This window comes from Rutidosis leptorrhynchoides, chromosome 4 (genome assembly GCF_046630445.1).
Source record: "Rutidosis leptorrhynchoides isolate AG116_Rl617_1_P2 chromosome 4, CSIRO_AGI_Rlap_v1, whole genome shotgun sequence".
Classification (NCBI taxonomy): Eukaryota; Viridiplantae; Streptophyta; class Magnoliopsida; order Asterales; family Asteraceae; genus Rutidosis; species Rutidosis leptorrhynchoides.
The window spans coordinates 58,556,818-58,578,298 of NC_092336.1; the positions used below are offsets into that span (position 1 = coordinate 58,556,818).

A 21,481-nucleotide genomic window follows, 5' to 3' on the forward strand; every position below is an offset into this window, starting at 1 on the left:
AGTGCGTTGGTGAACATTGTGGTTATGGTTGTTTAAACCGAGATGACTTTGGACGTGGCCAGAGAATAGGTCGCGTGTCTGAGAAGAGTCGAAATGGTTTGGAACGTGTCCGAGAGAGCCACGGTATATTTTATAAGTATGTTGGACGAGTTGCATGAAAACCAATCAAGGAGGTGGCTGTTGAATTATATGGTTTAAGTTATTTTTATTAGTTATGTTTAATATATAATAGTTAATTAATTGTATGACTTGTATTATGAAGTGGTAAAGTAGTGGTCAAATTGAAAATAGTCTAGAGGTTATTATGGTACAAGGTGAGTGGGAGATTCATCGATAAAAACCTGTGTATTATAGTAGTTGGTAGTTTTTGTTATGGATATTTATAGCATTTTGATGTAAAAAATGAAATCGTGGCAGTACAAGCTTCTTTTTTTTTTCTTTCTTTGATGTCATCCGTAGGATGATTATTGCTCTACTTTGTTTATTAAATCCATATGTGATTACAATTAAGGGCCTGTGATCTAACAGTTTTAACTAAGTTGTCGATGTTAAAGATGTACGGTTTTAAAATGGATTTCAACGTGTCTTCTGGACCTTTTAGTTTTTATTGGGCTTGAGATGGATCGAGATAAGTATTCCTTTTATCTTTATTTTCCACAAGACCCAAATGCGTTTAAAAACTTGACTCAATGGAGTAATGGACACATTTTTTAGTGTTCTGATTAGTTGCCGGGTATAACTATAACCCACAAACAAAACTACTGTTTAGAGGCTCAAAATACATCTCGCCCATCAATAATACAATCATCCATAAATGCTCATTAACACGTGCAACAGTTGGGAATGAATTCAACAGGTATATGTTTTACATAAGCTTGGTGTTTCAAGAAATTAACACTAGACAAGACACATATGTATCATTAGTTCAAAAAAACAATAATAAATTATCCAACTTAAACAAGTTGCATGAGAGAAGAGCGTAAATTCATAGAAACCTCATGCCAACCTTGTTGCGAAGGGTGTATCATGTCCCAGAAAAACGAGTCAGTTCGATTTTCGCAAACACGATATTTCAGTATCCTCGTACCATCTTCAACATTTCCACATGAATATCCTTTACTGACTCCTTGGCAACATGGTTCCAATAAATTCGAATTCGAACTCCCTATTATAATAAATAATAAATAACATTAAAATTAAAAAAGAATGTACATGTTCATATGACTTAATTGCAAAGTGTATGTATTCTTATGAAATTCTTTATTTTAGATTCTAGAGTTACATACCAGTGGACAGGCTTTTCCGTTGTAGATTTAAAGCGGATGAGAATGCTTGATAGAGATTTAGGATTACAAAAATCGATTTGTCATCAGTCTCGTTGTTTAGCTTATTGATGCTTTCAGTTAGCACTTGGTTATGAAACTCGGCGACCGAATTCTCTGTGTCGCTACAGTTCTGGAAAGATGTACGGATTGTGAATTGTGGCAAGCACCCAAGTGGTTGCATTGCAGTTATTGCAAACTTACGAACTCCCAACTCGTGTATTCGTTTCACATTAGAAATTACTTGATTGACTACTGATTTTGTTAAACCTGGCAAGTCCTACAATCGTATGCAGTTTAAATTGGTTAATTTTAGAATTTTTTACGATAACCCTTAGGCTGTCGTTAACACGCAAGAAACTGTTGTACGTAGCATTTAATTATTATTTTTAATTAGACGGTTTTAAGCATATTAAGGACAACCTTAAAGGGTCTTCATTAGAAATTTTTTTATTTTATTAAAATAATGTAACAAATGTGTAAGTAATTGTTATGAGTAGTAAAATGAATTTACCTCAAGGGTATGATTAGATGTGAAGTAAGTTGCATAATCATTGCCTGCTAATGAGATTATTGCAATGGAGGATGAATAATTAAGGTGGAGTTGAGTTTGTTGAACAAATTGTTCAAAAAAGTCAACTTGGGTGGTCATGTTTGGTTGATTCACAAATGTATTAAAAACACCTGTCCCTCCATATGCAAAATTCATCCCATACTTGGTTGATTTTTTCTCACCAGATTTCCAACCTTTATATGTTATTGGAGATTTTGTACCCAATATGCCAGCTGCAATATAAGAAAAAAAATAAACTTAAATTCAACTTCGAATTAGAAAAATAGTTTAAAAAATGTCGAACAGAGGTTAAGAAATGCACACCTATGTAATCCGTGAGCACACGACCATCAGAAAACCTGCCGGAGGGACTACCAGGAAAAGTAATGCCGTATGGTTCATGCCATGAACCACCATATGATTTTGGCCAGTTTCCAGTATCAGCATACGAATCTCCAAACACAAACAACTTCAAATTATGATTCTGGTTATGCCTTTTGTTGCTGCCTAGAAATATATCATAGGAAATTACATTAGTTATGGAGATGAAGAGATAAATGAGAACCAGACTTGCTTGATGTTTCATTGCAATGTGAAAGGAAGAAAGCTTTTTAAAGACTTTTTTAATAATGAAATGCAAGTGGATATGCAGATTACCAGTTTTAGATTATATTGTGTGTTCATAGAGCGAAGGTTTGGCATTTGGATTTGGTTGTGGTTGTTGTTGACTATTGACTCATATGAATATGGTGATTATCATTTTCTAGATATTTGGTAAACTCTATATATATACGGGGCTGAAATTTATTACTCCGTAAGTAAATATATATATATATATATATATATATATATATATATATATATATATATATATATATATATATATATATATATATATATATATATATATATATATATATATATAATATACATTAATCTAGGTTTATATTAAAACATATCTAAATCTAGGATATGGAAGTGTACTGAAATGGTCATAACTACTTATATAAGTATATATATATTACTCAAGATTGCACTAGATGACTCTTCTTTTCAGGAGATACGGTTAGTCAAACCTTATATTAGAATATTGTTTCCTATTTACAATACAAAACATTTACGGTTTTACTAATAATATCTCCGTTAGTCAGGTCCTAAGTTTGAGTTTCTTCTTCAGTTCAGGTCTCGGGTCCTTTTAAACCCAAGAAACCTGGATAAATGGATGTAACAGGTTACTTAGGAAGTACATTCCTTACTTTATGGATATGGCTTTAGGATGTGCAAGTTTCGAGTAGAACCTAAGAAGCCCAATGACTTAACCAAAACTGACCCTAACCGAGTACATTCGATCAGGTATGGGATATGGTCAGTTCAAACCCAACAGAACCTTGAAAGCGGGACCCAATCAATTATCGAAATACCTGACATGACAATTTGTATTAGATGTTAAGAGGAGCAAAAGTTTGTTATTTTAGGTCTGAGATGCTTAACTAATTTCTGAATGATTCAACACCCTTATTTTCCAAGAGTACCCTTTCTTGTTGAACACATTTACATTTACATATTAACTAATACACAAAAGTTATGAATAGTAATCAGGGGCAGTTTTGACTTTTCTCTTTTTTTAAAATTTTTTTTTACTAAATTTCATTTTACCAACAACGCCCCCCACACTTTTTTGAAAAATTCAAATCGACCTCCCAAACAGGGGGGTAAAGTGTCGATTAACCATTTTCATAAAAAATCTTAAATAAACTCCACCCAAATATTCAACGGGTCATATCTTCTCGCTCGCAACGAGTTAAATTTTTCCGACACCATCGTTAAACTCGAAATAATTTTAGGAACACAATGTCACTAGCTATACGCTAAATATTTGGGGTACTTTTCATACATGTTGATTTTGCGTTAAATTTTTAAAAGTCGACAATTCCATAGCGAAACGCGGAGATGCACATATATTGTTAATTTAAAATAACATTTAAATCTCTCACGGGTTATACCTTTTAGTTCGACTCGAGTTGCGCTTCAATGACATCATCGTTAGCCACAAAATAATTTTACTAAACGCAATAAAATACATTGAAAACCGAACCCCCGGCGCGGAGCGAGGGTTCGATAACTAGTTTATACCATTTGTAATGGTCGTTAGGTGGGTTGGTGGAGTTTAATTTTTTTTTTTTTTTTTTTATGATGTGGCGGTGTGGTTGAATATGTGAAGTTACGGGGGTGTGAGATAGTTAATTGATTTTTGTGTGAGAAGTATTGTGATGATGTGGTAAAATATGATTGAGAGTTGAGTAAAAACAGGATAAAAATGACGAGAATTTTTCTTGACAAATCAACAAAACTCCACACTCGTTGCTTCTTCCGTGAGATTCGCACCCACGTCCTGTAACATAATTTTGGGCGCGGGTTTTGATGCCACATAGGCACGGCGTGGCTTGTAACCGTAACTTTAGGTCTTACTTTTCCTACTCAACCATTTAACTGCTACTTTTTGAATGTTGATGAAGGAAACTAGATAATTTTAACTTATATGAGTGAAAGAAACGTCCTAAAGACCCGTTAAATAAGGGTGGCGCAGTTTGACCGGAGTCGTCGTAGAGTTTATAAATGGGATTTGAGATGATGCCTTTAGCAACAAGCCCCTCAGGGGCAAAGTCTCCCTTCTAAGGTCGGTCGACGGTAGTATCCCTAATGGTCAACGTGTAGCACTTCTCCGACTAAAAGAGAGCGAAAATCCTATCGCTTTCAAGTCGAAGGCTCGATTCTTTCTTTCTTTCTTTCTTTTTCTATACAACAATCAAGTTGATCTTCATATTCGCACTTTAAAAGGGATATCAATTTATGGCATTTGTTTATGACTTTGATTTCTATCGCTCTCTTTACACGTGAGTGCAGATAAATGTTTTTTTTCTTCGGAAAGACATAATAATATGATAACGGGTCCGAAAATCAAACAAGTACAACTATACAATAAATTCAAAATGAGTCATATCTTAGCTAAACAAACCTAAATAAAACGGCCTCACCAATATGATGAGAACCAGTTTAACTGGGATGTAAAACAAGGTTAAAGTTATAACATGTGAAAACATGGTACCGATTATGCCAGGGCGGATGTACCACTTTGGTACTGGTTGCACTTGCAACCATTGAAAAAAGCTCCACGCCTCCACTAGTGTATTTTTTTGGGCCTTGGGCTAGTGAACCATCCGAATTAGTTTTAGTGCACCACTAATTCTCTAAGCCCATTTTAAATTTTCTAAAGGCCTGATTGAGACCTTAAACAAATAAATACACATACACATATGTTCTCAAATCTCATACGTAATGAATATTTCCTTGGTTATATTGTTAACATGATTATAGTTTCTTGTTTTGTTCTCTGTATTATAACTCCTCCTCATAATTTGTTTCGTAGTATTATATACTTTGTAAATAGCATTAGTTCAATTGTAATTGTAAAGAAAATTATAGTTTCTTGCTTTAAAAAATTTTTTACAACAAAAGTTTATTAATTATTAATTTGTGCAACCAGTGTGTATGATGTCTAGATCCGCCACTGGATTATGCTAAACCATAAACAAATAAACAAACAAACGGCGATGACCGGTAAAACGTCGACCCCACGGAAACTAAATAAACAAAACCAAACTAAATCGTTGGCCATCCACCGGAAAACCGGCAACCACCGTCAAACCACTACCATGACTACAGCCTCAAAATTCGAAAAACGTCACAACTCTAGCCAGCGAAGGTGTGCATGAAGGAAACTACAAGCTTTCGGCTATTCAATTGCAACAGCATGATCTGCCTAAAGTATTGGCCACCATCAACCAACATCGCCTGTGAAGAAGAGTCATCTATAAAAGTCAAGCCAACCAGCACCACTATGAAACAAGAACATCAAAAGATGCTCGCCGCCTGGACCACGGAGGAGAAGTAAGCTGAAACCTAGAACTCCGACTACTCATAAATCTTATGAATTTAATATTGTGGTATATTTATTTTGACGGCGAAAATATATTAATATTAATAATGCTACCATAACAAACAACTAGGTAGACAAATGAATAATTACAAAGACTATGAAAGTCATAAATTCCAATAGATATATATACAATCTACCTCTATGACGTAACCAAAAATATGTAACATTACAAATAGAATTGAAAATAAGACATTTCTTATCAAATGAGCATTGAATAAAGAATCGTTTAGAAACTTTCATAAGCACCATGATGTAGCAACGATGATAGCATATATTTTGTCCCTTTCATTTGCCTCTTGCCAACCATGAATCCATCCAGAAAAAGACGATCATGAATCAAGTGGCTTTGTATCAATACATTTCTATCATATCATATAATCCAAGTTATCTTGTAGCTTTGTATCTTTTAGGGTGTTTTTGAAGAACTTTGTTGGTTTTTCATTTATAACCAAACCACATACTATTCACCGTTAGGTTCGATATTGACACATTAATCCGGTTATCCTCCTAAAAGTTAACTTAACAAACTGAATCGATTAAACTATGAAAATTGTAAATCGAACCGATTAATTAACAACAGCAAAAAGCACTAGTATTCTTCTTAAAAATTCACGGACAAACTAAAGTATAAAATTGTCTAAAGATTAGATTGTTGTTGTTAAGTGCGCATTAAAAGCCCATCTATCCGGTTTTCACCAGCCCAAATTTTACTTTCTAAAATAGAAATTCAGCCCTCTTTTTATCGGACAGACGACGACTTCTGAAAACCATATACAAACGTGTATACAAACAGCGATACCGCCAGTAACAACGACGACCACCGCCACCGGCCACCGGAATTTGACAACTATTTACCGACGTAACTGCACCACAGCTGGTAATTCTATTTCAATTTCAATTTTGTAAATCTTTAGTCAATTTAGGTCAAAATTATTCTCAGTCAAACCTAGGGCACAAATCCATTCATTTTGTTTTTCGTTAAATTGAATTACACAATGTAGTTAATTAGCTAATATACTTTACCTTTGATGATGTAAGCTAGTTAATTTATAGGAACTGTACGGACACCTGTAATTTCAAGCCACGATTCTGCAGTGGAACGCTGACTTATAGGACGGATCATGATGGTGTTCGATTTTGATTTGTTGTTAACTTTGCTCGCATAAGTTAATTGTTTAATTTCAATTTGATAGGTATATAGGTAATGATTCGGAGTAATTTTGTATACTTTTTTGATCTATGAGTGGGATGTTAGAGATTTAGGGGTGTTTTTGATTATGGCTGGAAAAGCAACCTTCGAATCGACTTCAAATAGTTGGTCCGAGCCAGGGTTTTTGGGAGGTTTTATGAATGGGAAGAGGGGGGTTCGATCAGCGGCAGCGGGGAGTAATCTGGATCGGTCTGTAAACGTTAGAGAGGGTTCTGAAAGCAGAAAGTTTGGTTTAGGATTTGATATGGTACATGATGGAAGTGGTAAAGCATCGGAGGATATTCAGAGTTTATCAGAGTGTGTTTCGTTGGAGCCAATTGTGATTCACGACCAGATTTCACGGGTTGATGAGTCAAGGAGGGTTTTAGGGCTTTCTGCTGGAAACACAACCGGAGATAACTCATTCGGCCCTGGTTCTGCATCTCATGTTAAGCCATTACCTCCAGTAGCGGTTGTGAAGGATTTAAAGCGGTTTAGATCGAGTGTTGCGGATACGTGCGTCAAAGCTAGGTACATTTTGTTTCTTTAGTCTGATTTATTGGAAGTGTCATCTACAATAAAAAGTGATATCTACAACGGTTTGTCTTACAATAAATGTTCTATATGTAGTTGCTATGTAAAATTTGAATTTTATGGTTACGCGAAGTATCACTAGTTCTTATGTCGGTATTTAATGCTGGTGATGTGCTATTGTTAATAGGGTTCGAGCAAATGAAATAGATGAACGCTTGCGCAATTTGGATAGATATTATGAAGCTAGAAACTCCAAGAAACAACACCGGAGTGAATTAGTGAGTAATGACAGACCAAGTGTTTTAAGTTTTAAACCGGCTATCCAAACACACAATGTAAATCAAAGAGTAGATCGGCCTAAGAATATTCTTCTCAACAAGCGTGTTCGAACTTCAGTTGCTGAATCTCGGGTCTGTTTCTTATTTTGATTTCCCACTTGATTTTTTGTTGTTGATATTACTGAAACAATGCACAATTATATTGTTCTTTCTTGATTATTTGTTTGCAATTGGTAGCATATCATATTAATTGCTGTGTAGCTCATTTTATGTCTCGTCTAACTTTATTGCAGGCCGAATGCCGGAATAATGGCGTACAGATGCAGCCTGCGGGGACCACAAACGACGGAAATGTACCCGAGGATAATGATGGTGAGTCTGATCTATTTGAAAAGATTCGTAGGCTGGCTCCATGTGGGGACGGGTGGGATAAGAAAGGTAAAAGAAAACGTTCATCAGGCACACTTTTTATGAGACCTAATGATAGTGGTGGAGCCCCTAAACGAGTTGCTGCACAAAACAAGATTGTTAATGAAGGTGGTTCACAACCACGTGATGCTGATGTCTACAGGTATGACATCACTCTTTTATATGACTGGATTTTATTATTTATAGTTATAGTTATAGTTATCATTCAAAAAATTGCACTACAAGTACACGTACAACTAAGATGGTGCCAATCAAGACCGTTGTTGTACGTGTTCCGGTTGTGATGATCTCTTTTGATTTTCCAAGTATCAACCTTCATGTATAGTAGTCACCTATTTATGGTAATATTTATATTTATTAGGGTTTTTGTCATGGCCCAGAGCCCATATGTAATCTTTTAGGGCTTTTCTGATGAATGATAGATATGCCTGTAATAAATTTGTTACCATATAATTAGGTTAAGTAATCGCGATGAATCTCAAAGTAATCGCAAACGTCCGATGCCGTCAGTTTCATCTTCTCCTCCAATGGCTCAATGGGTTGGTCAGAGACCACAGAAAATGGCTCGAGCAAGGAGACCAAGCTTGGTGTCTGCTGTCTCAAATCAAGATCCGAACCAGATATCTTTTGAGAACCCTTCACTTTCTGACGTTGGTGCTGATTTGGTCCCTAATGGGACTAATGGTCCTCCTATTTCTAGAAATGCAACTAGTGGGCCCCAGAAATTGATAGTTAAGCTTGAGAATGTCCAATCTTCATCGCGATTATCCGAAAATGAAGAGTCTATTGGTGGTGAAACGCGGTCGATGGGAAGAAAATTGGGTAACAGTGAAATGAGTCCGGTTTCAAAGAACAAACCGCCCTTGAATGCTGTGACACCAAAGCCATTTCAAAGTAGTAAGAACGGGTATAAGAAGAATGGAAGGTATGAAATTTTTTGACAATAAAATGAAGTATATATCTAATTACATTTTATGCATTAACTTATGTTAATTTGATTATGCTGTTGTTTATCAGTAAACCTGGCCGTCGATTGAAAAAGCTTTCAGACCGTAAGGGCTTTCCAGATCTCTCTCCTTCTCAAAACAATAAATCTCCTGATTGTCCAGGTACATTGTTAAATTGCTATCAAATGCTAACTTATTTAGTTTTGATTGAATTTTGGTGAAATTAACACTTGTTTTCTAGGAGCATCTGATGATGATCGGGAAGAGCTGTTAGCAGCTGCAAATCATGCTCGTATAGCACGTCGTAAGACCTTAAGTTTTTTGTTTTGTCATTATTTAATTTTATTTTTTTTCTTCTAAAGGTTATAACAATCTGTGTAATTATATTCTTGCCTTTGTAGATCTAGCATGTTCAAGTCTATTGTGGAAGAAAATGGAACCGGTCTTTGCCTCTTGTAGTTCCGAAGTTAAATCATTATTATTTCAACAGGTTGACTTGTATTAAATAGTCTTTTCTGATTCTTTTTACATGAGTAATTATGTTTTGCTTATCCGTTTTATTCTAATTATTTTCTGCTAATCCAGATGGGGCCCCCACATGAAAATTCTTTATCCGATCAACCTTCTTCTATAGAAAGAAAAACACACATACAACATCCGGAAACTGAATCATTCTCCGAATCCAATGTGTCCGTACCATTATACCAAAGAGTACTATCAGCACTTATTATAGAAGATGATGTTCCTGAATCAGAAGATGCAACATACGATACATATGGCTTCAATGAATATGAATCTTTTCCTAGCAACGTAAATACAAATTCTTTTAAAACCCCTGTCAACAACAATTTATGCGAAGATGCGAACATAGAAGTTGAGATATTAAACGGGGTTTCAAATGGCTTCTTAAATAAGCAGCAAACGTCAGAAAAAGAAGGTTCTTTAGATGCGAAACTTCTACTTGAGCTTCAGAGTATAGGCCTATATCTGGATGAACTGGTAGGCCTTGTATGTGTTCTAGAAGCTTCTAGAGCAGTCCTCAACCAGTGGTGCTTAAATTTTTTTACTTATTATGTTACAGCCTGGGTTGAATGAAAAGGAAGATGAAACACTGCAGCGTGAAGTCGATAAGCTGAATTCGAGACTTCATCAACAGGTTACTTGATGGAAATATTAATTTAATTGAAGATTATATTTAACATACACCTGTTTTTGGTGTCGTTATGACCTTCCCTTTTTGTTGATTCTGTAGGAGGTTAAAAAGAAGGCGTACTTTGAGAAATTACGTAAAGGTGTTGAAAGCGACTCTGGAATCCGGTAACACTTTTTTACCAGACATCATTTTTACCATTTTGGTCACATTGTTGGTTTCACACATTTAAAACTATCTGTTTTTTTTTTTTTTTTTTTTTTTTTGCAGAGACCTTGAAACACTTGCCATGGATAGATTGGTTGAGTTGGCATATAAAAAACTTTTGGTAAGTTATTGATTGCCTGACGCTTTATTCTATTTAGCGTGCGGCAGTTTGTCCGTGTGTTTTACGTGTATAGTTTTTCTTTATTCCAAACATGACTTGTTCTTGTTGATGTTTAGCTGGCTACTAAACGAAGCTCTAGATCCATGATTAATAAGGTGCCAAAACAAAGTGCATTAGCTTTTGGACGAAGAACTCTTGCGCGATGTCGCAAATTCGAAACTTCGGGAAAAAGTTGCTTTAGTGAGCCTCTGTATCAAGATATTCTTTCTGCACCGATTGAAAACGAGCCAGATCCGAACCTTTTGTCAGGTACCGTTTTCTCAATTATTCTTTAGCAGTTGCAAGAACAAAAACATTAAATATAAAAAAATTTGTTCCCTTGTCTTGTTATAACTCATTTTTTATTAATTCAGATGAAGGTTTCACGACATCAAACAAAGGCAAAAAGAAAGAATTTTTTCTTGACGATATTGGCACTCGAACGCCATCTTATGTTGGTGTCTCCGGAGGAACTAAGGGCAAAAGAAGTGAGCGGGATCCTACCAAATCTAGAAAACCTAAACCAAGACAGAAGTCGGGTCAGATTCAAGTATCCGGTACCGGATCAGTCAACAAAAATTCGAGATCCTTACATCCTACAGGACCTACATGGCCGTCGTCAAACAGACCCAACAACGAATCGTCCAATAGATCCACACATCCTACGGGACCCACATGGCCATCATCAAAAGGAGCCAGTCAATTGGATACTAGGAGTAATGAAGGGACTGGCCATACAAACCCTTCGCTTGATGATCTAGACCCGTTAGACGATTTAGGTGTCGGGGGTGACCTTGGTGGGCCTGCTGATTTCGATTCTTTTTTGAACATTGATGATCATGATTTGGATGAAGATTTTGCAGGAGGGCTGGACATACCTATGGACGATCTTACAGAATTGTTCTGATTTTGGTCACCGTTTCGTTTCAAGTGTACATTAATGTCGATAATCTGGCAGTAAGGAAAGAACTCAGAGGCAGCTTGCATTGTAAGTTATAACAGCTATATATAGAAATTGGTAATAAGGAAGTTTTATCTTATACAAAGGGAGGGAGAGAGAGGTACATGGTTCATTGTAGAGAAATCTAAATTATACTAGACAAGTGGTTTTGTAGGCGATTCACTCGCCGTAGAAGGAAAATATTGGTTTGGAATTTAGTGGGATGTTATAGCATCATTTGGATTTCGATTTCGATTAATTAGATGTCTCTTGAAAGTTGAACTTTAGAGATTTTCTCTATAGATGTGGTGGCATTGTTTGAATATCTTGCGAGTTCTTTTACTCCATAATGAAACCTTATTACCTTCATTCGCAGTCAAATTCAAATTAAATGATAACGGCCATGTCATGTTGATAATCTTGAGTATCAAAATCGCTTTTCTAAAAGTTTACCAGTTTATCCGTAATCGAATCTGAACCAGTGTGTTGTCCAACCCTTGTAGTCGGTGTGCCATCTGCCATCTATGTTTAGATCAGGATGAAACCAAGGGGTATTTGTGATGTGTTTAAAAGTTGCTCGATTTTATGGTAGACATTGAGATTGTATACTTGTGATCACAAAATACTAGATTTGATATTTTGTTTTAGATGTCTTCGGCACTCACGTTCTTAAATGTATTTTCATATAGAATTCGCATACTTCATCAGAAGTGACTGGCCCACGCATAACAATACATAATCAACAAGTTGCCAAGTAGTACGGAGTAACTTATAGTATTGCAAATTTGCAATGTGCCACAAGTATAACGCGCTCATGATCCATCAAGCGCCATCAACATGTGCGCACCTAAAATACACATTACTTGTGCTAAACTAGATTTGTCGACAATACTGAATAAAGGACTATCACGTACAGTTTACAAGTAGAGCATAAACCAAAAAGGGATTATCACTAAAATGCCCATTTTTCTTCCCTTTTTTGACTCAGAATCCATAGAAAAAAAAAAGTTGACAATTTGCCAGCGAAAGGTGCCTGTTTGCGACCTTGCTTCCCGGTGGACGCAAGGACGCAAGGTGCCTCTTGCGACCTTGCTTCCCGGAGACGCAAAGACGCAAGGTGCCTCTTGCTCCTGCCTGATATCATGAACAATGTTTTCTTTCAGACATTTCATCAAACACCTTACGTGCATCTTACATGATACGGTTTTTTGCGACATATCTTGAAAGGTGATTGCTTTGATAATCAGGCATGAGCAAGATAAGTCGCAAAAAATAGATATATTACTCCGTATTGTTATACTTTAACTTAATAGTCGCAAGTGAGTACATCTGTGCCAAGATTATATTTGGTTCAATAATAATATTGTTTATATGCTTTTCCCTTTGATTACCATATGTAATGTATGTAAATAAATGTGCATGTACGTATTTTCAGGATTATAGTCTTATAATTTTTATGGTTTATATTACTCCGCTTTAGACTTGTGCACATCATGATCAACCATATTTTGTTATACTCGTAGCATATTAAGTAGTTGACTTCAAAAGCTATGCATGTAATGTGTTTGATGAAATGTCTGAAAGAAAACATGGATATAACATCAGGCAGGAGCAAGAGGCACCTTGCGTCCTTGCGTCCCCGGGAAGCAAGGTCGCAAGAGGCACTTTGCGTCCTTGCGTCCCCGGGAAGCAAGGTCGCAAGAGGCACTTTGCGTCCTTGCGTCCACCGGGAAGCAAGGTCGCAAAACAGGCACCTTGCGTCCTTGCGCCTTGCGCGGGCAAATTGTCAACTTTTTTCTTTTATGGGTTCTCAGTCAAAAAGGGGAGAAAAAATGGGCATTTTAGTGATAACCCCCAAAAAAAGACATCACAAGTGGTTGACATGATCCCGACACTATATGATCACCAGATCGTGCGACAGTCTGCTCGACAGTTGTGGCAGACTGGGCGGGGACCACTCACTTTTTTCAGCTTCTGCAAACCAAATAGTCCGACGGGACAAGAAACACGTTCTCTTTGTCCTACTACGTTGCACTAAAGGAAAAAAAAAATGTCCACATAAATAGGGCATCAAACCCTCATTACAAATGTTACACAAATTACATTTCACACGCACTTGCATTCACAAATCTTACGATTATATCATTATCATTAAGACTCTAATCCGCACTACCAGAATCTTAACGGCTTCATAAGCTTTATTTAACGGTCACATGTAACGTTCTATGAACATAAACCCTAACACCTCCCTTGAGCCATCAATACCGGCTAGCCCGACGATGGTGGGTGGATGTTTAACCACCCATGTTGAGATCGTCATCTCACATTGAGTTATTCACGGTACACCGGACCGGAGAGTTATACTCGAATGACCCTTAAATCCCCCTCTTTTGTTGACCAAGTGTAGACCAAAACCTGAGGATCAAATCTATGCTTGATCAATCATGGTAAACATACATATTCATCATAAGACGATTGTGCAGCAAAACAACAATCCAAAGTTGTGCCCAGCAAAAAAAGTCAAACCATTTGCTTAGTCAAATCATGAAGAACTGATTGAAGGAGTCAAGAAATAGAATAAAACTGAGTATAATATGAAACATAGATAAATACTAAAGCTCTAACTAAGATATGAATCATGTAGAAACATAATGTTCGGACAAGATACAATTTTTGAAAAAACTCAACCTCAAGCGTGTGATGTTCATTTGGTGCTTGCTTGCCTACACGGAAGGCCACGGCAGGAAAATGCAACAAAAGCCAACCGAAAAATGGTTAAATGGCTATTTCACAAACTATTACTAAATCACCAGTCATGTACAACAAGATTTCTCTTCATCACAACAAATCAAAATCGGTAAAAAAAAAAAAAAAAAAAAAATATACCAAAAGTACAAGTTTGTGTAATGCAAAAATATAAATACAACTTGGCCAAGGGAGAGGACACGTGCCAGCAACCCGGACATACCTGTCTATGCACTTTGTGTACGTTCGATAAAACCCTGTTTAAAGATCAGAAGCAATTTGTCTCCATTCGAACCCAAGTATTAAGTTACATGTGTTAGACTTTCTTGTATGTATCTGCGCATTTTCAAGATGAAATCGGTTCATAAGGATATGATAACCATGGGTGTTTCAATGCTTCGGCAGCTGAAGGGCGTTTCTTTGGGTTGATTTCAAGCAGATGAGAGACAAAATCGATGAACCCTTGATCACCCATTGGTAACCGATGCCTCAAAGATGTCTTTTTCGGGATTAGGTATTCCAATCTGTTCGTATCCTGAAGATAAGACGAATTTGATGAGCGTAATAAGAATACCATCTTACTAAAATATGTTTGCAAAATGTCATAAATTAGATGTTACAAATAGATATAATCTTGAACCAACGGCTATTAGATTCGTGCACACACATTTAGAAATAAAATCAGGAAGGGAAACGGTATTTCTCAAAGTACACTGCCTTGTTTGATATTATTCTTAATAGGTAACCATCTTTACAACAAGCTAAAGACACTATCAAAAACTGTGATCTTTCATACTTGAAAGAACAAAATTAAAAAACACTAAACAGTTTACAAACTCTAATATCACCATCTCCAAGGACAACAAGATTAGTTATGGGGAAAACAAACATTAGCCAAATTTTTTTTTATAAAAAAAAAAAAACAAGTTATTGATGATTCACTACATAGGCCCAAAGTCACATTGACAAAACCCAAGATTGTAAAAGTCGCTAGTTGGGGATTAATCGGCCTGGTACCTTAGAGGGATTAATTGGCTAAGTCGGGAATTAATCAGGCTAGACATTTATAAATTTGTATAGTGTATTGTATGTTAAAAGACTAGAGAACTATAAACATAAACATTTAACATAATTGGTTTTTAAATAACAAGCCTAGCAAATACTAAAGTGTTAATCAGCCACGTGTATTGAGAAGAACCGTGAGACATTATCCATAAATAGAAGATCAAGAATATTATAAAATCAGTCATCAAACTCCTAGTTATGTTCATAAAAGAATAGTTTTGTAATACCTGATTACGTTCATAAAGCATGTGATTTTTAGTGAAGTACTTATGTGTATCTCGTCCTTTAGCAAGCATATCTTGGTCAATTGGAGATACAATTCCAATCACCCTTGCAAGCAAAGTAGCCGGTGAATCATTCTGGAAAAGAACCTACAAAAAAAAAAAAAAAAAAATTCATTTATTAAGTTTCAAACAATAAGATACTTTTAATCATTACAGCATATATATACTTATACCGCCAAAGCATACTTACATTTCCAGTACAAAGTTCAGCCAAGATACAGCCAAGGGACCAAACGTCAATCTTTTTATCATAAGGGAGTCCTAAAATAACCTCTGGTGCACGATAGGACCTGGACTGCACATAGGAACAAAGATGATCTGTTTCAAAACAACTACTACCAAGATCGATCACTTTTACTTCACATCTACTGTAACTTTTCACCAATATATTCTCAGGCTTCAAATCACAGTGTATGAGCCCAAGCCCATGCAAAAATTGAAGTGATTCCAAACACTGAATGGTTATCGACTGCACAAATAAATACAAGAAAAGGTAAATAAAACACTTGTTGCAAAATAAGCGAGCAAAAAAAAGGACAACAAACCTGCAATCTAGGCATGGTAAAATAAACCTCCCCGCCAGATTCCCTATTGAACTTATGAAATTCATACAAGTTTGCCTTGAGAAGTTCACACACAATTAACAAATGTTCCTGAACAAACAGGCGGAACAAAATTTGATGATGCAAGAATCATACCAAGTAATGAAGAAAAAAACAAGTCATCGAGAAAATTTAAAACTTACTCGGTAATAGAAGTAATCATAGAGTCTGAGAAGATGGTATTTGTCACCAGGATCGTGTTTGTTAACAAATTTTAAAAGCTTTATCTCATCAAGACTTTGGTCAAAAAAGTCTTTGTTGTTTTTGATAATTTTAACACACACATCCATGCCGGTGTGAAGGTCATGTGCTTGAATAGCTTTACTAAATGCAGCAGATCCAAGATACTCTGTTACATGATACCGACCAGCGATCACAGAATTCAAAACAACGTGAAAATTCTTGTCCTCTTCAAACCCAGTTCTGAAAAACAAGATTATTATATATTTAAATAAACAAATCAATTCAATTTTAATTAAAAAAAAATAATCTTTCAGCCTACAATTTAGATTACATGTACCTGTTTTTCCTGTGAACAATTTTAAGATTAAAGGTCTCATACTCTTCCTCTTGAGCCTTTATCTGCTTCACTTGTTCTTGGACAGCAACTGCCTCTTCATCTTCCAATAATACCCCTGGATCTTCTTCTTCTTCTTCTTCTTCTTCTTCTATTTGATCGGCAACTTTCTCATCCTCGTCCTTTTTAAGATGAGCCCGTTCAGTAAAACCGTATGTTGAGGGCATCGAAGGGCCAGAAAATTCTGAACCTAAAACATCACCATCATCGTCATCATCTTCCCTTGAAATGGGAGACGAATCAGAGCTTTTTCGTTTCCATGGTGGAAGCAAGCTATCGTTTTCATCCTCTAAGATACTATTACTGTTGTTTGACTTTGACCACGAAGGTTGACTAGGAACGGTAGGTGCCTGCCCGTCTCTAGGGGGCGGAAACGAAAATCCACCATCATTCACGTTTTTCGTTAACTTACTAGAATCAGGCATGGATGTTTTCTTTTTATCTTTATTGATTTTCTCAAAGTGCTTTTTATCAGAGTTTTGTTGATCATTATTATGAATGTCATTGTTGATTCCCACGCCAATTGATCTAACTGAAACATGTTGATCATCCTCTACAGAAAGCTCCGGTAAACGGGCCCCACCGCCCTCCTTAACCGTTTTCCCTTCACCAAACATAACGAGCTCGTTAGTCGGTGAGACAAAACCCTGCCATACGGGTTCTGCACTCATCAAAGTTAACTCTTGTTCGTCAATTAACTCCCCATCATACTGAACAGCCATGTTATGATCACCTGGATCAATGGTTTTTGAATATAAATACTGGTCACCAGATAAGTATGAATCATCTTCTATAAATGACTGATCGTCATCTTCGTTTTTGTTTGGAACTGTTCTCTCTTGATGATCTGGAACTGTTGTTTTTTCATTATCACTTGGATAATCAATTTCATGAGCTAGAAACCATGTTTCGTCTTCTATTGGTTGTCTCATATATCCAACATCATCATCGTCGTCATATTCGTCAGAGTCCCAATACTCATTCGGGTAATCGATAGATCCACTCATTGCATCACCGATAGTTGCGAAACCGGACACGTGATCTGAAGTGTCTTCTGTAATCCCTTGACTTATGGAACGCCAACTACCTCCTACAGCCCCTTTTAAACCTAAAGATCAGTGAAATAGCTAGTAAGATACACTCAAATTGACAAAAAGGCACATAATATTATCAACAATAACCATATTTTTTACTAATCGCACGACTTGCGACACGAAATAATAAACTGCAACTCTTGACTCGTGGCTCGACTCGTAAGAGTCAACACACACACACACACATAAAGTTAGTTACCATTAAGTATTAACATATCTTATGATCATAATTCTTAAGTTAATAGTACAAGTTTACATAATCTAAAACTCCTAATAAAATTAGATTAGATTAAATTTATAAAATAATGTAAATTGTATAATTATAATAACATCATAAGAGCGTATTGTATTAATTTTGTACATATAAAAGGTTGGAATTTGAGATTAAGTGTGATAATCAAGAGGGTGACACTAATATAAAACATCAGCGCCTGAATCCGCCATTAACCACCTGTCCGTTTAATTAATCACATCCTTTTAGAAATTTATACGGTGAAGATATCAGTTGTGTTTAAGGTTTTTGTTCTCAATAGAAGTAAAAGAGTATGAGGGTCAATGATGACGAAGTCGTCAACGGGCAAAAACCACAACTACTTAATTTAGAACAAGCTCCTAGAGTCCTAGTAATTTATCTACTATTTTCTTCTTTTTCAAATTATACAAAAACAAAAACTAGACATATTTTTCAAAACGTAAGAGTCACGAGTTGATGAGACTCGAAAGACTTGATAAAAAGAGTCAACGTCATTTAAGAGTTAAGGTTTGAGTTGCCTCAATTTTGGAATTTTTGACTCAACTCGTGACTCATAAGAGGCTAACAACAATAAAACTAACTTGTCTGGTCTCCATATCAAAAGCATGGTGTGATAACATTAAGGATTTACTCTAATCAAACATGATAAGCTACCTTTCCAAAAATTACAAAAATAAAAAAAATCAACTAGCAAACATCAAATTCAAGAGCTATACAGAATGTGTTACAAATAGAATATGAGTCTTGTATTGTCGAGAATCAGTGGTTGATTATACTTTACTAATGTCACAAAGATACAGAATATGAACTATTATATACAAGTTAATGTGTTTAAATGTGTCTAGTGTCTAACACGAGTTACAAATACATGGGGATCTTGACATAGGGAGTCCGAGTAAAAAGCCGGTTAAATAAAAAAAATACATTTTATATAGCATAATCTTTTCTAGGTTTTTAAAAATACAACATATGAGAAAATGTGTGCAAACACTGATATCAGTTGACCACATAAAAAAATCTCAACTAAATTGATTTGCTAAACGTAATACTACCGTACCTGACGAGCTTATTTCTTGACCGATTGGAACATCAAGAAACGATCCTATAAGATAAGCATTGTCAGCACTAAGAACCTGTCCAGGGCCGCCATCATGTTCCGGTTTCTCCTCCCAAGTCAAACTTGAAAGTTTGTCAACCGACTTCAGTTTGACAGGTGGCAGTCTTGGAAGTTCTTTCTGATTCTCAAACGACATTGGAAGACCTAAAACACCAAAATCTTGCGGGCCATTACTTCCCTGCATTTTTCCAAAGTACAAAGCTCGTGCAATTTCATTCTCTTGTTCTTTAATTGCAGCTCGAATGTTGTCAGTTTTCCTCTTACCATCTTCTTTAACACCAACACCACGACTCGTACTATCGTAACTGGTAGACGCGTCTCCTTCGGAAAACGGGAATACAGTTTTAACAGAACAATCTTTCGAACTGCGTTTAAATTCATCGTTTCTCGACCATGGGTTATCAACAAAATCATCTTTTAACACGGATACCATATTTGGTTTTTGAATATTAAGCTCCTTAGGTTCAATATTTGGGGCCAAATTCGTGTTACTATTACTTACAGGCCCCAGAAACACCACTTTTTCATCCGTATCAGCAACCTCAGAAGGATGAATCTTTGACCCAGAAGAAATTTGATATTCTTTCACATCGTTAGTCCTAATACCATCGTCGTTATCATGAGAATTAACGGGATCAGTATTAGGGTCGTATCTCCATGTATATAAATCAAGAAGATTATCCTCTGAACCATTAGAGAACATGAACGTCTCATTCCGTGTTCCAACTGGTTCACTATTATTATTATTATGTTCTCCATCAAAAGAAGCAATTTCCCATTTACTATCGGGTCCATTTCTTCCGGTCCCACGTTCTATCTCTTTCACAACATGTTTTTCTTTCAAAACTTCATCACTTGTAGATGAACACGCTCTTTGTTTTCCCACTGCGTTAGGTTTTGCAGCGTTCGCCTTTTCTAACAATTTCCCTCCCGAATCATCTTCGAGTTTAAGACCTTGCATAAACCCATTCAAATCAGGCCGATTATCGATTTCGGTTCGCAATGCTGCCTCAGCTCTAGCAAAATTATTCCTCCGTAGAAATTCGAGTATCACATCGACCCTAGAGTCTTCCATTTCCAAACTGAAATACAAATTCAAACTCAAATACATTTATTATTATTTATTATTTAGTATTTATTATTTAGTGTTATTATTACATCATATATATATATATATATATATATATATATATATATATATATATATATATATATATATATATATATATACTTTAAATTTTTAACTATTTAATTAACAGATAGTACAAATACTAGCATCCTAGTGAATTCTCAATTAATTCCTATAAATTGAATTGTTCCCATACTTTTAACAGCATAATGAAATAATGAAATTGGCCTTATCTTAAATCCAATAATATAGATCCATTAGTGTATACAAAACATAAAGTAAGGAACAAAAAAGTTATACCTAAATCCTCATAAATTATGTGCCGAATCGTGGGTTACAAGTGCGGATCTTTGGCTGTGTAACACTAATTATACATTTTTGTATGTTTGTCTGACGTCAGATATAAAACTAAATGCGCATCAAAATTGTGAAATTGGAAGGATGAATTGGAAGTATAACAAGATATAAATGAGAAATGAAGGAATGGTATTGGTGAATTGAAAGATGTGTAGATCGAAAATGGTGCCCTAGATTGGATGGGATGGGATTAGAGCAGACAGAGTTGAAGCATGTAGGGTATGTTTGGTATGAAGGTTTCAGTATTATGGGAATGGTAATCGGAGTGGGAGAAAAATGACAGTTGATGTTTGGTTTTAGGGTTTCTTAATTTGGGAATCAAATCTTCGTTTTGAAGGTTATTTATTTCATTTTATTTATGATTTATGATTTTTTTTAAACGATATCTTTGTTAAAGGTGGCTTAAACCGGCCGAGAATAAACTATATTCTATTCTAAAGATATTCTATACGTAATATGTATCACTGTTTGTAAAACGTCCCGTCTCGAGCCGTTGCGACTTTTTTACAGCTCAACTGTCCCGATTCCGTCTCACGTCTTTTGCAACCTTGA

The 21,481-nt window shown here is 35.8% G+C and overlaps 3 protein-coding genes across 4 annotated transcripts; 1 reads left to right on the top strand and 2 right to left on the bottom strand.

The window, feature by feature from the left end:
* Nucleotides 1-906: 906 nt before the first annotated feature.
* Nucleotides 907-2,461, bottom strand: LOC139840658 (GDSL esterase/lipase At5g03610-like). Its single transcript, XM_071830910.1, has 4 exons — nt 2,200-2,461; nt 1,837-2,108; nt 1,287-1,602; nt 907-1,165 (listed from the first exon to the last, which is right to left on the bottom strand). The coding sequence occupies exons 1-4, from the start codon at nt 2,459-2,461 to the stop codon at nt 954-956; spliced, it is 1,062 nt and encodes a 353-aa protein (XP_071687011.1). The 3' UTR covers nt 907-953.
* Nucleotides 2,462-6,600: 4,139 nt separating this feature from the next.
* On the top strand, nt 6,601-12,067 carry LOC139839613 (uncharacterized). Of its 2 annotated transcripts, none has more exons than XM_071829725.1 (14): nt 6,601-6,749; nt 6,911-7,592; nt 7,783-8,005; nt 8,167-8,444; nt 8,760-9,227; nt 9,320-9,411; nt 9,491-9,553; nt 9,651-9,739; nt 9,835-10,248; nt 10,331-10,405; nt 10,502-10,566; nt 10,670-10,727; nt 10,844-11,036; nt 11,141-12,067. In XM_071829725.1, exons 2-14 carry the CDS (start codon nt 7,150-7,152, stop codon nt 11,671-11,673), a joined length of 2,994 nt encoding a protein of 997 aa, XP_071685826.1. In that variant the 5' UTR covers nt 6,601-6,749; nt 6,911-7,149; the 3' UTR covers nt 11,674-12,067. The 2 variants fall into 2 exon arrangements, with proteins under 2 accessions (XP_071685826.1, XP_071685825.1); XM_071829724.1 differs by having other exon boundaries at nt 6,606-6,749; nt 6,926-7,592.
* A 2,305-nt stretch (nt 12,068-14,372) lies between these two features.
* LOC139839614 (uncharacterized) lies at nt 14,373-21,252 on the bottom strand. The gene is made up of 8 exons (XM_071829726.1): nt 20,873-21,252; nt 19,384-20,525; nt 16,923-18,087; nt 16,546-16,825; nt 16,346-16,453; nt 15,991-16,269; nt 15,744-15,887; nt 14,373-14,986 (listed from the first exon to the last, which is right to left on the bottom strand). Exons 2-8 carry the CDS (start codon nt 20,516-20,518, stop codon nt 14,798-14,800), a joined length of 3,300 nt encoding a protein of 1,099 aa, XP_071685827.1. The 5' UTR covers nt 20,519-20,525; nt 20,873-21,252; the 3' UTR covers nt 14,373-14,797.
* Between the last annotated feature and the right edge of the window lie 229 nt (nt 21,253-21,481).